At 23.9% G+C, this 15,946-nt stretch overlaps 3 protein-coding genes across 3 annotated transcripts; 2 read left to right on the top strand and 1 right to left on the bottom strand.

Annotated features, from left to right (window-relative positions):
• The first annotated feature begins 252 nt into the window (after positions 1-252).
• On the top strand, positions 253-4,819 carry LOC122849539 (vacuolar protein sorting-associated protein 8 homolog). Its single transcript, XM_044148265.1, has 3 exons — positions 253-717; positions 829-4,352; positions 4,429-4,819. Exons 1-3 carry the CDS (start codon positions 637-639, stop codon positions 4,742-4,744), a joined length of 3,921 nt encoding a protein of 1,306 aa, XP_044004200.1. The 5' UTR covers positions 253-636; the 3' UTR covers positions 4,745-4,819.
• Positions 4,820-5,462: 643 nt separating this feature from the next.
• On the bottom strand, positions 5,463-6,616 carry LOC122849608 (60S ribosomal protein L18). The gene is made up of 4 exons (XM_044148375.1): positions 6,510-6,616; positions 6,283-6,369; positions 5,911-6,117; positions 5,463-5,802 (listed from the first exon to the last, which is right to left on the bottom strand). The coding sequence occupies exons 1-4, from the start codon at positions 6,510-6,512 to the stop codon at positions 5,533-5,535; spliced, it is 567 nt and encodes a 188-aa protein (XP_044004310.1). The 5' UTR covers positions 6,513-6,616; the 3' UTR covers positions 5,463-5,532.
• Positions 6,617-7,412: 796 nt separating this feature from the next.
• Positions 7,413-15,618, top strand: LOC122849559 (sphingosine kinase 2-like). The gene is made up of 6 exons (XM_044148307.1): positions 7,413-8,656; positions 12,976-13,696; positions 13,774-14,027; positions 14,094-14,192; positions 14,258-14,397; positions 14,480-15,618. Exons 1-6 carry the CDS (start codon positions 8,113-8,115, stop codon positions 14,666-14,668), a joined length of 1,947 nt encoding a protein of 648 aa, XP_044004242.1. The 5' UTR covers positions 7,413-8,112; the 3' UTR covers positions 14,669-15,618.
• Positions 15,619-15,946: the final 328 nt, after the last annotated feature.

A 15,946-nucleotide genomic window follows, 5' to 3' on the forward strand; every position in this document is an offset into this window, starting at 1 on the left:
TATTTTTTTTTTTTTATTTCATCACCGCCATCTTGAATTGGCGCTTAAATTCAAACTTCACAAATCATTGTATCTTTTTTTTTCCAAATAAAAACTTTATTCAACTTCTTTTTTAAATAAAAAAAAAACCGAAAAATATTTCTTAAATACCCGTATTGTCATTAGCTTTGCTAAAATTATTTTTAACCCAATTTTTTCATGGTTTTTTTTTTTAGTATTCCTTTTGAATGAATAATTTTGGTGCTTTTTTTTGGCGCTTTGAACGTTGAAAATGGCGATTCATCATACCTGGAAAAAAAAAATAAAAAAATATATATTAATTATAATTAGTCACTTGATTATTTATCAGGAAAAAAAATGTCAAAGTGCAAATTAATTTATCAAATTGAATCAACAACATTAAAATTAAATTTTACAATGAAATAATGAACAAGAAAAATGTTGCATTTTCAACTTGTTGAATTATTAACTCATTATTATGACAGTAAAACAAGATAACAACAATCATCACAGTGTATATTTCAAATGTCAAATTGTCAGCTGGTGTATATATCATACTGAATGATAGGATACAAATTAAATAACAAATATTATTAATAAATTTCATTAAAATATAAAAAATAAAACTTTTAAAAAATGGCTGATAATGGATTTGAGTCTGATGTAAGTTCTCTGGACAATTTAAATATCGAAGGATTAAATCTTGACATAGAAGAGGTAAATAAAATATAAATTAAAAACATCAAATAAAACCTGTACGCCCCTTTAATTGTTATAAACAAAAATCCATTGTTAAAATCGAAAATAAATGTGCTTAATATATTTCAGCTAGATGATGTTGAGTATTCAATCCCAGCTGTTGATGAATTGCCAACATTGGAGAGTATATTAACTGAACAAGATACCGGTGAATTATCAGGACCAGATATTGATATTATTGGTCAATCATCATCAGAACTAATTGATGGAAGTGAAACAACAAGTGTTGGTTCATTGTTGTCATTAAATTCATTAACACGTCAATCAACAAAAAATTCAGAGCTACCATTATCTGGTATAATATTAAAACATGCTATAATGCGTGGTATAACATCACAAATAAATTCAGCAAATGAAAAAGTTAATGCTGGTCTTGCAAGTTCAATATCAGCTGGTGGTGATATGATTGTCATTGGTACAAGTCATGGTTTATTATTATCATTTGATACAAAACAAACATTAAAATGGTGTAATCAAGATATTAAAAATCAAGGTGCTGTATCATCACTTGGTATTAATAATGATGGTACACGTTTACTTGCTGGTTATGCACGTGGTAATATATTAATGATTGATTGTACAAATGGTAAAGTACTAAGACTATTAACAGATGTACATTCACCAGGTACTGCTGTGTTACATGTTAAATTTACAGATTCATCAAAACTAGCATTATGTAGTGATAGTGGTGGTTCTGTATTTGAATTATCATTTACACGTACAATGGGTGTACGTGGTTGTGATAGTAAATGTTTATTTAGTGGTTCACGTGGTGAAGTATGTACAATTGAACCATTATTGCTAAATTCATTACCACGACATCCATTAAAAAATTATACAATAATAGCATTAGCAACATTATCACGTGTATTAGTTATATGTATTAGACCAAGAATGAGAATAATATTAACACATCCATTAACTGGACCAGCAAAAACATCACCACAAATATCATGGCAACTTGTTGTTATACAAACATCTGATTCAAATAAAATAATTGATCCAGTATTAGCAATAGCACGTGATAAAATAATACATTTTTATCAGGTATGTTCAGAGGCTGGTTCACGTGTACGTTTATTACCATTAAGAAGAATGACATTATCATATACAATATGTAATTTGCGATGGTTAAATACACGTTCAATAATTGTATTTGATAATAATGAATGTTTACATTTAATTGATGTTAGAACACAAGAAGATTTAGAAATAATTGATATGAATTCAGTTGGTATATCATATGCATCAAGTTATTTTAAAGGTTTAACAACTGGTGGTAATGTATCAAAAGCAATGGCAGCAACTGGTGAATATGCATGTTATAATACAATAATAACATATGGCAATCAATTATTATTACTTGGTACAAGAAAATTACATGTTGTATTTATAAGAACATGGTCAGAAAGATTAAAATATTTAACATTACAAAAACGTTATCAAGATGCATTATCATTGGGTTTATCATTTTATCATGATAAAGGTAAAGCTGTTGTTGGTTTAAGTAGTATGAAAAAAGTACGTAAAAGATTAACATTTATTAAAACAAGTGAAATATTATTACAATATATTAATGAATTTATAAAAACACCAAATGATTATCAAAATAATAATAATGATGATATAATATCAATATGTGTTGATTATGCTGTACAACTTGATAATACACATTTATTATTTGGTACAATGTGGGATATTATTAATCATATACCACAATTAAAAATTAGCTATTTACATTCACTTGAAGTACCATTACTTGATGGTAGTTTACCACCACGTTTACCACCAATTATTGCACAACAATTTGTTGAACTATATGATAATGAAAATCGTCTTGATGCATTACAATCAATTATTGTTTTACTTGATGTTGATTGTCTTGATATACATCAAGTTACAAATATATGTAAAAAAAAAAATTTATGGGATGCATTAATACATTTACAAACATGTACATTAAATGATTATTCAGCACCAATACATCAATTAATTCCAATACTTGATAATTCAATGAAAACAAATATAAATAATGTTAATAATAATGATATTATTAAACTTGGTAATGCATTATTAGTTTATACTAGTTGTTGTTTAGCTGGTAGAGGTTTTCCACGTGGTGATTTAACAAAACAACAATCACAACGTTCAAAAGCTGAAGTACAACGTGCATTATTATCACAACATACTAGTTTAGCTGAAGATAATGAACGTCAATATCCATATTTACGTACATTATTACGTTTTGATACACGTGGTTTTATTGATGTTATATCAATGGCATTTCAAGAATATGAATTTAAAACTGAAATTGGATTACGACAAAGACAAAGATTTGTTGATATTATGCTAATAATTGTCATGCCAACAACACCATTAACACCAAATAATCATGATTATATTGATTGTGATAAAAAAATAATTGTATTATTATTTATTTGTAATGAAATTATAAATAATAATATAACAATTGAACCATTAATATTAAATCGTATTGTTGAATTTATATGTAATGATAATAATACAAAAATAAAATATGATGATAAGCTAATACGTGAAAATACAATATTAGAATTAATAAATAAAAAAAAATTAAATTCAATAACAGATAATACATTATTAAAATTATCAAATAAAGCAAATTTTTATAGAGTTGCTGAATTAATATATACAGCTAAAGATGATTGGATATCTGTTTGTCATTGTATTATATCTGATACATATAGAAAATATGAAGTATGGCAATGGCTTGATAAATTAAATATAAATTCATTTAAATTAGTTTTATTATCACATATTGAAAAACTCATTGACATTGATACTGATCAAGTATCAAGTTTAATATCTAGTCGTACACCTAATGATATTGATCAAATTATTAATAAATTAAATAATAATAATTATGAATATAAATTATTAGCATCATTGTATAATATTAGTCAATTTAAAGATGATGATGATGATGATGACGATGATGATTGTAAATTTACATTAACAACTGAATTATTAGAAAGATATTTATTATTAATGTGCCAAATTGAACCAAATAATGTTGTTAATCATATTGCTAATGGTTTACATGGTTGTCGTCTTGATGAAGCATTAAAAATTGTTAAAAATTATCAACAAAATAATGCTGAAGCATTGATGCTTGAACAAATGGGAAATTATCAAGATGCATTTGATATTTTATTAATTAATTTAGATAATTCATTAAGTATTTATAATGATAGTAATGATGACAGTGATGTTGTTAAATCAACAATACAAATATCAAATTTATGTAGAAGATCAGCTGGTAATCTTGATTGGATGCCACTTGTTGAAACTGTATTAAAATCAAATAATAATTGTGAATTATTACGTGGTAAATTATTAAAAATCGTACTTGAATCATTAAGTGGTACTGATGCATTATCAAATGTACTTGAAAAAATATTAAAACATCCACTTGCAACATCTGGTACTATTGGTGATATACGACAATTGCTAACTGGTGTATTAACACATTCAAAATATGAACAAGTACTAGTTGAAACAACTGTTAGATTGGTCAGTCTAGAATTACATGAAGCACTTAAAAAAACACTTGGGTAATTTATAATTATAAATTCATAATTAACATACTAACTGGATTATCATTCATCATGTTTTTTTTTCTTTTTTCAGTAACTCTAAAAAAGCATGTGCAAGTGTATCATTGACATGTCCATCATGTCGTATTTCATTGATTAAAACAAAAGACTACAATGTTTTTTTTAGCTGTGGACATGGTTATCATTTAAATTGTCTAAATGATAAAAAACATTGTTACAAATGTCTCAATGATAAAGGCTGGACACCAAGTGTTAAAAATTTTAATATACCTGATGAAAAATTACCAATTAGACCAGACATTATTCCACCAGAATTTATGAGAAAGCGAGATTTAACACTTAAGCTTGCAGCTCCAACAGTCATTCCAGATTTAGATGATATTTTATAAATAAATAAAAAAAAAATACAAACAAAGTTATATTGTAATATTGTAATAAATAAAAAAACTTATATGTTGATGAAATTTATGTTATTATATTGATTCCCTCAAAAAATTTTACGTGAAAATAAAACAATTTACTTTTTGTAAACACAGCTCTTCCTGAGACCACGAACGCGTTTGAATTTTCTTTCCTTTGATGAGGGTACCAATGGTTTTGTAAAGTGATTGGATATGTTGGTCATTGTATTATGTCTGATACATTTAGAAAACATGAAGTATGGCAATGGCTTGATAATTTAAATATAAATTCATTTATATTCCTTTTATTATCAGTGATAATTTATCACATATTGAAAAACTCATTGATATTTATACTGATCAAGTTATTATTATTATTGATAAATTAAATAATAATAATTATGAATATAAATTATTAGCATCATTGTATAATATTAGTCAATTTAAAGATGATGATTGTAAATTTACATTAACAACTGAATTATTAGAAAAATATTCATTATTAATGTACCAAATTGAACCAAATAATGTTGTCAATCATATTGCTAATGTTTAACATGATTGTCGTCTTGATGGAGCATTAAAATTTGTTAAAATTATCAACAAAATAATGTTGGAGCATTGATGCTCGAACAAATGGGAAATTAGAACAAAGAAATACAAACAATCAAAACTCATCTTGTAATATTGTAATAAATAAACAAACTTATTTGTTGAAGAAATTTATTTTAATGATATCAACTTCATCAAAAAATTTTACACGAATATAAAACATTTTACTTTTTGTAACCACAGCTCTTCCTGCGACCACGTGCACGTTCGAATTTTCTTCCCTTTGAGCGTACCAATGGTTTTGTATGTGAGTGTGGTACACCTGGTGCTGGACCGAAGTGTTTGACAGCTTCACGTGCATTACGACGTCCTTGCATAAGAACAGTCTTTGTACCAGTTGGTGATCTTAATGCAAGTTGATCAAATGTTATGATTTCACCACCAGCCTTGAGGATACGTCCACGTGCTTTTTCAGTTACACGAAGTGCACAGACCTTTAAAAAATAAAAAACAATAAATAATGTTAAATATTGATCTTGTTGGTGATTTTATTGACTGTTTGTTCATGTCAATTTTTATTTGATAAGATTAAAAGTACTTACAGTCAATTTTGGAATTTCAAAAATTCTGGCATCATCAGTAATTGTGCCAACAACAACAGCAATGCTGTTTTTGCGAGAATCTTGTTTCATGAAACGACATACACGAGACAATGATATTGGTGGTCTGTTAATTTTGCTCATAAACAGACGTTTCAAGATGATCTTGTTGAACTTGGCATTAGTTCTTCTTGCCAAGAATCTGTATAACTACAAAATGAAAAAAATTTATAGGTTAGTTATTATGATGACTTTAATTTAAAAAATAAAATTCTAAATAAATTAGAATAATCAAATTGACTACGGATTTTAGAAGAATCATAATCATTGTTAAATCATTGATTAATTAATTAATTAATTTTTTTGAGTAATTACCTTGACGATGAGACGTAAGTAGACATCTTGGGATCTTGGCTCAGTCCTACGGACCTTGCGATCATATTTATGGTTGATATCAATACCCTGAACACAAAAATAATATTATTAATTAGTAACACATAATTAATTAAATAACTATTCACTCAAATAATTAATATAATAAATTTATAAACAATTGATGCATGCAGATATTTAAACATTTATTTTTAATCACAACTTCTCACCATTTTAATAAATTCGTGAAAGAAAGCTTCACGAGCGGTGAGGGCCTCCCGTAAAAAGATGGAAAGCCTGTTTGACACGGGTCAAATCAACTAGAGCAGAAACTCACTAGAAACTTGTGGCTAGAGACTCAGTAACTAGAGACCTATGTGGCTGTTTACACAACTAAACAAAACATGTAAATTTTTTCAAATTTTTTATCCTGATTTCAAAAGAATTTCGGTTTATTTCATAATGATTTTTGAATAAAAACAAGTACAGAAGATACTTGATTAATTTTTATATTTGTTTATCTCTCTTTTTATTCTAGTAAAGTCATTTTATATGGATTATTAAAAAGAATATTACAGACCCAAAGTGGGCCAAAGGCTTTTGGTACTAGAATTTACTAGAATTCTGATGAAAAATAACCGCTCAAGACGAGGCTAATGGAATTTAAATAAATTATTATCAATTTTATTATATTTATGTAGAATATTGCATTGTAATTAAAAATCTTCAAGAGTTGATAGTTTAATGGTCATTTATCAATTAAAATTTAGGGTCATAGTTAGTCTAAATTTTTATACTTTTTTTATTAAATGAAATTTTGAGAGAGAATTCTTTGGGGAATCTTATTGAGTTGGCTTATTAATTATTAAAGAACATTATAATTTATAAATTAATGGATATTGATTGTTACTATTTGTAGATCAATTATTATTATCCATTCTATTTTCTACTCTTATCAATTGTTATTTGTTATCAGTAGCGTCGGTAAAGACGGTATTGAATATATCATCCTCATAAAATCCCCTCTTTCACACTTCAACGCAATCGTCTTTTGCGCATGAAAACAAAACTCGCTGGGGAAAATAATTAAAAACATAAAAAAAAAAAATACATGTAAAGAAGTTATGTACCTCAGTGAGTTTCAGCAAGTGTCAGTGAAATGCAAACTTAACAAGACATCAAATGTTTATGTTTCTCATAACATAAACTATTACATCAGTGAATGGAATAAAAATTTAAAAAAAAAACTAAACAATTGTTTTATATTAAAAAAAAAAGAATAATCTTAAAATTACATTTATAATACCTGATAAATATACTTTTTAAAATTGTGATTAATACCAATGAATATTATTTTTCTTATCTCTTTTCGATAAGAGTGATTAATTTCGTCAACGAAAAAAAAAATATATCAAAGTAAAAAAAAAAAAATAAACAACAATAAAATTTAATTGACATTTATATCCATGTGGTTTTTTAATTGAAAAAAAAAATCAATAAATAATTTAATAAAGTGTCATTTATTGTTTATTGTTTGTTATTATTATTTTTATTTAAATAATAATTGTTGAAAAATATTTGAGTACAAGGTGGCCTTGCACCCCTTGTGACATTTGACATCCAACGTGGTCTCACCCACAGGACCACTGCATTGCAACAAATCCTCATAAAAAAAAATCAAAATATTCACAATGTAAAAGAGAAAAAAACACTGCATAACAAGTGGCTAATAGTTGAAAAATTAAGTAGGAAAAAAAAAGAAGGAAATAATTAGAAAAAAAAGAAGAAATCAAGAAATTTTTTTTTGTTTTTTGTTATTTAAAACACAGTAAAATGATGGAAGAAGATTGCCAAGTAAAATCAAATGTATTATTAGAAGAAACATTTTATATAACATCTAAAAAAAATACATATTATAAAGTTAAATTATGTGATAATGGTTTGAGTTTACATAAGGAAAGTAATGGTGCTAAAAAAATTGAAAAAATATGTATTAGTGATATAATTGGTTGTCGTTGTATGCGTTTAAAAAAAAGAAACGCGGGAAATTGTATATGTCGTCCAAGTTTATCAAAAAATAATATGAAAGATGTTGAAACAACAAATATTAATGAACAATTAAATACATGGGATGAATATGATACATCAACTTATTTATATATTTATTCTTATATATCAAAAAAAAAACGTGTTAAAACAGCACCAAGAAGGGAGAGATTAACACTTACTTTACGTTTTCGTACATTTGATAAATATGAAGATAATTTACGTGAAGCTAGTAAATGGAGACTTGTTATTAAATGTTTAATTAATAATATTAGTATACCTAAAAATATTATTAATTCAAATTATGATAGTTTAAATGATTTATTAAATGGTATGTATTTTTATTTTTTAAAATTACTTTTGAACTTTATTGAAATAAAATTGCCAAATACAGATAAAATTAATAATTTATTTTTTAAAAAATAGAAAAATATTATTTTATTTATTTATTTATTATTTTAATTATTTATTAGAATTTTTTTATTATTATTTATTTGTTTAGAATTTTAAATTTCAAGTTTTTTTTCTTTTTTTTTTCATTTTGATAATGTTGGTTTTCTTTCTCATTTAAAATGAGATAATAATAATTCATTGATAAGACAACAACAAAATTGATATTTTTATTGATTAAATATTTTATTAATAAAAGAACTTTGTCATACGAAAATTTACGTCTATTTTTTTTTAATGATGTCATCTTGAGTTTGTCATTATCTAAAATTATTATTTTGTCTTTTTTCCGGATCATTAAAAAATATAATGAAAAAATTAAAAAAATTTAAAATAGAAAGTACATATTGTCGTGGACAATTGTCTCATTTAAATAGAAAATTAGTTTTTTTTTTTTTTCCATACGCAATGAGTAATTTTTAGAAAAATTTAAAAAATTAATTTATAAAAAAAAAAACAACAATAATAACGTAGCAATTTAAACATTCTTCATGAAATAAAAGGAAAAAAAAAAAAATACTATTATCCATATTTTCCACCTCTTGATTATAATTTATTATTATTTTTTTTTTCATTCAAAATACAGCATTATAAATTCTAAACTTACGTCATAATTTTGTTGCATAAAAATATATATATAAGGAAAGCAATCAAGATGAAAAATAACAGGTAGAAAAAAAAAAAAAAAAAATCATCATTGCGTGTAAATTAATTTCATTAAACCCACAAATAAAAATAATAATAATTTTTTTATCTAAAAAATAAAAAAGAGCCAGAAAAATAAAATTTGAGGAAAAAAAATGGACAAACTTACATACCGTGTCCGCAAATGATGTAATTGAGGCAAAAAAAAAGAGAAGATAATTACTAAACTATTCGAAATTTGTGATTCATGAACCGGATGATCAATAGAAGCAAAAAAAAAAAATAATGTTAACAATAATAATAAATTAAAATAATGTGCAATGATATAAAAGTTAAACCGGAAATAAAAAATGCACGTGTTGTTGTCGTCGTTGATACAAACAAAAAATCGAAATAAAAAAAACGAAATAAACTGGTAGAAAAACTGGTTGTTATATAATAAAAAAAACCTGAAGTAAACCTTCCTCCTCCTCTTGCCCCCCATGAATATCGGTCATGTTAATTTGTGTATAAATATCTTAATGGTCAATCAGATGATAACCTGATTTTCAAGGATCCATGTATTATTGCATAAAATTTAATGAAAGTGCCCTTTTGAAAATTAAAATTACTTTTCATTAAATTTATTTTTTAAATTCGAAATAATAATTCTAACAATAATTATATATTTTTTTTTTTTGTTAGATATTTAAAATCTATTTTTTTATTTATTTTTAGTAGAAATTTTTTATCTTTTAGTATTTTTAGGTCACTGATAACATTAAATTATCAAGAAATTTAGTTTTTTTTTTTTTTATTTTAAATATCGATAAGCTATTTTTTATGATGTCAATATTTTTTCTTTGGGTTTTTTTCTTATGACGACTTATTTTTTAGCAGAAGAAAAAAAATATGTAGTTTGTTTTGTAAAATGTCAATATTAAATAAAATATCGTAATGAGAATTTAATTATTAGGAAAAAAAAAAAAGGCTAAGCTTCCTTGAATTATAAAACATTTATAAAATAATTATACAGGATTTTTTTTTTCATTTATGTAATGATAATTCCTATTAACTTATATACTTGCATTTTAAATATTTTTCCATAAATTTTAAAATGTTAAATTGTAAACAGTTTAAAGACTAATTTATTAATACAATTTTTTATTTGAAATAATTATAAATAAACTCAGTATATCAATAATTATTACCGCAAAAAAATATCTCTACTAAATTCAAAAAAAAAAAAAAGAAAAATTTAACAAAAAAAAATCCAATTTAAATACATGGTATAAATAAAATCAATAAAAGCTACTTGAAGTTGTTGACCTTTTTCAACGAATGGATAAAAATTAAAACAATATAAAATAACAATAATAAATTAACACCCTAACAAAAAAAAAATTATTAATAAGTGAGAGAAATTTTATATGAAGAGTGAAAGTTTCTCAAGATAATTGACATTGATAAAAAATTAAATTGGCAAATATCTTGAATTTAAATTGAAAATAATTGAACTTTTATTAAATACACTATTTGCAAATGAAAAAAAAAAAATTATTATTTTTTCATATTCTACATTTAATAATTAATAATTTATAAAATTTATTTTATTTTTTATATAAATTTTTAATAATCAAAATAAACTGTTTATAAAAAAAAAATAAAATTATTTTGAAATTTTTTATTTTTGCATATTGTGTGTTTGTAATCTGTTTAATTGAAAAAAATAGTTTAAAAAAAAAATTAGCTAGCCTCTGTATGATGCATGCAAGTACGAGTTAATATTTTTCAATTTTTTTTTATTTTTTTTTAAGTTGTTAAAGACACGCAAGCTCTGAAAGCTCCACAATAAATTAACGAGCTTGATCAGAGTAATGAAACACATGGTCATTTCCCCATCTTTAGCCCCGACCCACAAAAAAAAATAAATAAAAAAAAAAATATAATCACAAAGACCTTTAATAAATCGTTGACCGAGTCCCACTCTTATTGTAAAATTGGTCATGATGTTGCTTCAAAAGACTGATGCACACAAAGAAAGGGGATGTAGGTCGTTTATTTAAAATAACACAATATTTATATTTTTTAAACTCTCAAAAATCATTTATCATTTTATTTTTATTATAAAAAATTCATACCTTTTGCATAGATTAATTTATTATCAAAAGGAAATTAATTAAATTGAACTACATTGTCAGTGAGGTCATGAAAATTAAATTATTTTTTAATAAGTTTAAATAATTAATTAATCAATGCTTTATTTTGATATTTAAAAATTCAAATTTTATATTTTTATCTTCATTTTATTTCTGCTAATAAATAATAGATACTTTTTTTAAAAAAAAACTATTTTAATTTCTTTTTTAAAATTGTTATTTAGTTTTAAATAATTTCGATAGATTTTTTTGTATTGTATAATTATTTTTATTAAATTATTTTGACATTGAAAATATTTATCGTTTTATGTGTCTCAACAAGTGTTCATGCAGTTTCCATTGAAAAAGTCTAAAGTCTTACATCTCTCATTTTTTTTTTCGACTTCCTCAATGTGACAAAAAGATAAAAAATAAAATGAATGGAAAATAAAATTACTGGCTCATGTTCAGAGTTCAATATTATTTTTTAAAATATTTTTTTTTTTAAGGCTAATGAGTATTTTTTTTTTTTTACTTCAATTATTTTATTTCCTGTATTTTTATCATTAAAAAAAAAATCAATTACTCGATAGTTTATCTTGTAATTAAATTTTGTTGTATATTTTTTTTCTTACTTATAAATAATTGATAAAATAATTCTTTTATTTTTGAATTAAATATTAGTTTTTTTAGTATTTTTTAAATTTTGAATTTATAAATTAAAATGATAATATGCATTCACCTTGAAGCAACAGCAATTCCTAATTACATTCATAGAAAAATAACAAAAAAATAAACAAGTGTGTTAAATGTTAATATTGCTTTGTTGGTTGTTTTTTTTTAAATTTTTTCTTCACCTGCCTTTGAAGATACAACCACACAAAAGTCATTTTTTTTATCTATTTTTTTCTCTTATTTTCACACGTCATATTAGGATAAACAAAACTAAACATTGTGTGGAGGTGAACTGGTTTTTAAACTATGAATATATCAAGTATTATTACAAGAAAAAAAATTTTTTTTCTACATAGAAATTATCTCGTAATATCGTCAACAACAACGTTTATCTTTAACAAACTGAAATATATATTTAAAAAAAAAATTGTCATTCATTTCAATGTTAAATTTCAATTAATTATCTAAATAAATTAACGAATATATTATTAACAAATTATTTAATCAAAAAAAAAATGAAAAAAATCAGAAAAAATGTTAATTTGCTTGCAAAAAATCAAGATATAAATTTTTTATTTTTATTAAGAGTGACAAATATAATTTGACCCTGGAATAAATAAAATAATTTGAACTTGTTGCTTATTTTTTTTAACTTTTTTTTGATCATTATCTAGAAAAATCAAAGTAAAAAAAAAAAAATAAAAACTACGTCATTTTACTAAATAAAAATACATTAATAATTATTTTGTTTATTTGTTTATAGCAAGTACAAATGATCATAAAAAATTATTGGTATTATTAAATCCAAAATCTGGTCCTGGAAGAGGTCGTGAATTATTTCAACAACGTATACATCCAATATTATCAGAAGCCGAGAAGCCATATGACGTGCATATAACAAAATATCCAAATTATGCACGTGAATTTATAAAAACAAGAGATATTTATCAATGGAATGGTATAATATGTGTTGGTGGTGATGGTATATTATTTGAAGTTGTTAATGGTATATTTGAAAGACAAGATTGGGAAAATGTATTAAAAAAATTACCACTTGGTGTTATACCATGTGGTTCTGGTAATGGTCTTGCAAAATCAATAGCATATGCAAAAGATGAACCATATGATACAAATCCAATGTTAATAAGTGCTTTATCTGTTGTTAAATGTCAAATAACACCAATTGATATTATTAGAGTTGAAACAATTAATCAAATATTATATTCATTTTTATCAATTGGATGGGGAATTATTGCTGATATTGATATTGAAAGTGAACGTTTACGTGCTATTGGTGGACAAAGATTTTTTGTATGGAGTGTTGCTAGATTACTTAGTTTACGTAGATACAAAGGTGTTGTATCATATTTACCATGTGATAATACACATATTATCATTGATAACAAAAATAATAATTATGATAAAACAATCAGAGATGATGCTATCATAACACATTCAAAAAGTTATGATGATGAAATTGACAAGTTAGTTTATTTAAATTACATTCTATATTATTGTATTTTTCATGAATTTATTATTAATTTTGAATTTTAATTTTTAGATATTGTGATAGCGGTATTCGAGAGTCAAAAAGTTGTCACAATGTTCATGATGATCAAGTACCAAATGACATTGATGATTTATATCTAGATGGTGATGAAATAAATGGTGAAAATATTGCACTTGAAACTGGCTTTGAAGGTAGAAGACGTCTTGATAGTTTTTACTCAGCTACATCAAGAAAATCAGCTTACTTTAGTACTGGTTCAACATCAAGTTTTCGTAGCATGGAAAATAGTGATAATTCACAAAAAGGTTTATTAAATTTATTATTATAATTTATAATTAAATTTTTATAATTTAAATAATTATTTTATGTAGGTAATGATAATAATAATGAAAATCGAATTATGTATGGACCACCAACAACACTGCCAGCATTGACAGCACAAGTTCCAAGTAATTGGACAAAAATTGAAGGTGAGAAATAAAAATATACAAATTGAATCAAATAATATATGTTTGGGGGATTTTTTTTTTTATAGGTGAATTTATATCTGTTCACGCATCTTATCAGTCACATATTGGTCAAGATTGTCTTATTGCACCACAAGCTAAACTTGCTGATGGTGTCATATGGCTAATAATTATCAAGGCTGGTGTTAAAAGATCTGTAATACTTCAGGTAATTTAATTTAAATTGTTTTTTTATGTTTTTTTTTTCTCATTGAAAGAGTGTTTTTAATGTTTATTTATTTTTCATTTAGTTTTTATTGGCCTTGAGTAATGGTAGCCATGTTAATATACCAGGAGTTGATATGATACCAGTTAAGGCATTTCGTATTGAGCCATCAGAAAGTACGTCTGGTCATATTACTGTTGACGGTGAAGAAGTTGACTATGGACCAATACAAGCTGAGGTATTTCCATCATTGGCTAATGTCATGAGTCCTTGACCAAAATTTTAAGACTTAAATATGTTGTTTTGTTTTGAATTTGGTCATTTTAAAAGTCAATATTAAATTAATTAATTTAGATATTTATTATATCAAGAAAATATAGTATCTATTTCGAAATTAATAATAGAAATAGATATTAATTTTAGAGAAAAAAAAGGAAAAAAAAAGAAAAAAATTTGAAAAAAGAAAAAGAAAAAAAAATGGAAAAAAGGGTTTCTTTTTAAATTTTTTTTGAGGGATAAATTTTATTTGTAAATATTGTTCTTTCATAGATTATATTTGAATATGCTCATTTTTTTTTTTTCGGTTGTGATATGGTGACCAAGTTACCGTGTCAGTATTTGGCCTAGGTATTCATTGTTATTAAAAATAATCAACATTTTTCATAAAGATTTAAAAATATATCAATAATAAAATAATATATATTTTAGTTTAAAAAATGATAATACAAAATGATGAGTATTTTTTAGAATAATTAATTTTTTGATAATCAATTTAAATGAGATGTTTATTTGATAATTTATTTATCTGAATTAAATTTTGAAATAAAAAAACACCAGAATAATAACATTTATTTTTTTTTTGTGGATTATGAAATTAATATTATATTTAGATATGTAAAAACTTGCGAAAGAGTTGTGGGTATATTCATGTGATGAATATTTACCCATTCTTACCGTCCTAAAATCGTGACAAGTATTATAAATAAAAATTTAATTTTCGAACAATGTTGTTGTTGTTATTGTTATTTTAAGTCCTTGAAGATGATACATAGTAGTATTTATAAGTTGATTATTTTTCACCATGTCCAGCTTAATCATTTACCAGTTACAGGATACTAGGGTATTAAATACAAATGAAACTTTAGCAAAACAATAATAATAAATTAATGATAATGAATAAATTAATAATCTAGAAACAAAATTATTTCATCCAAGAAGAACTATTAAAATCAAGAAATAATTTTGAAGCAATAGCTGTATTGTTGAAATAATTGTGAGTAAAAAAATATTCATATTGTACAACTTGAGTATACAACTATTTACAACAATCCAGTCATCAAAAAGAAAAAAAAGAATATATAACAAATAGAATTGTTGTATTTGTTTTTTTTTTTTTTTAACCAAAAGATAGTTTATGCATTTTTTAGTTAATACATTTTTTCATTACCACTTTACAGATGCATACACCAGAATGAGATGAAAAAACAAATTTTTGACTGATAATTGGTTTGTCTACTTTAAAGGGTAAAAATTTTTCTTCTAATTTCTCTGT

This window comes from Aphidius gifuensis, linkage group LG2 (assembly GCF_014905175.1).
Source record: "Aphidius gifuensis isolate YNYX2018 linkage group LG2, ASM1490517v1, whole genome shotgun sequence".
NCBI classification, from domain to species: Eukaryota; Metazoa; Arthropoda; class Insecta; order Hymenoptera; family Braconidae; genus Aphidius; species Aphidius gifuensis.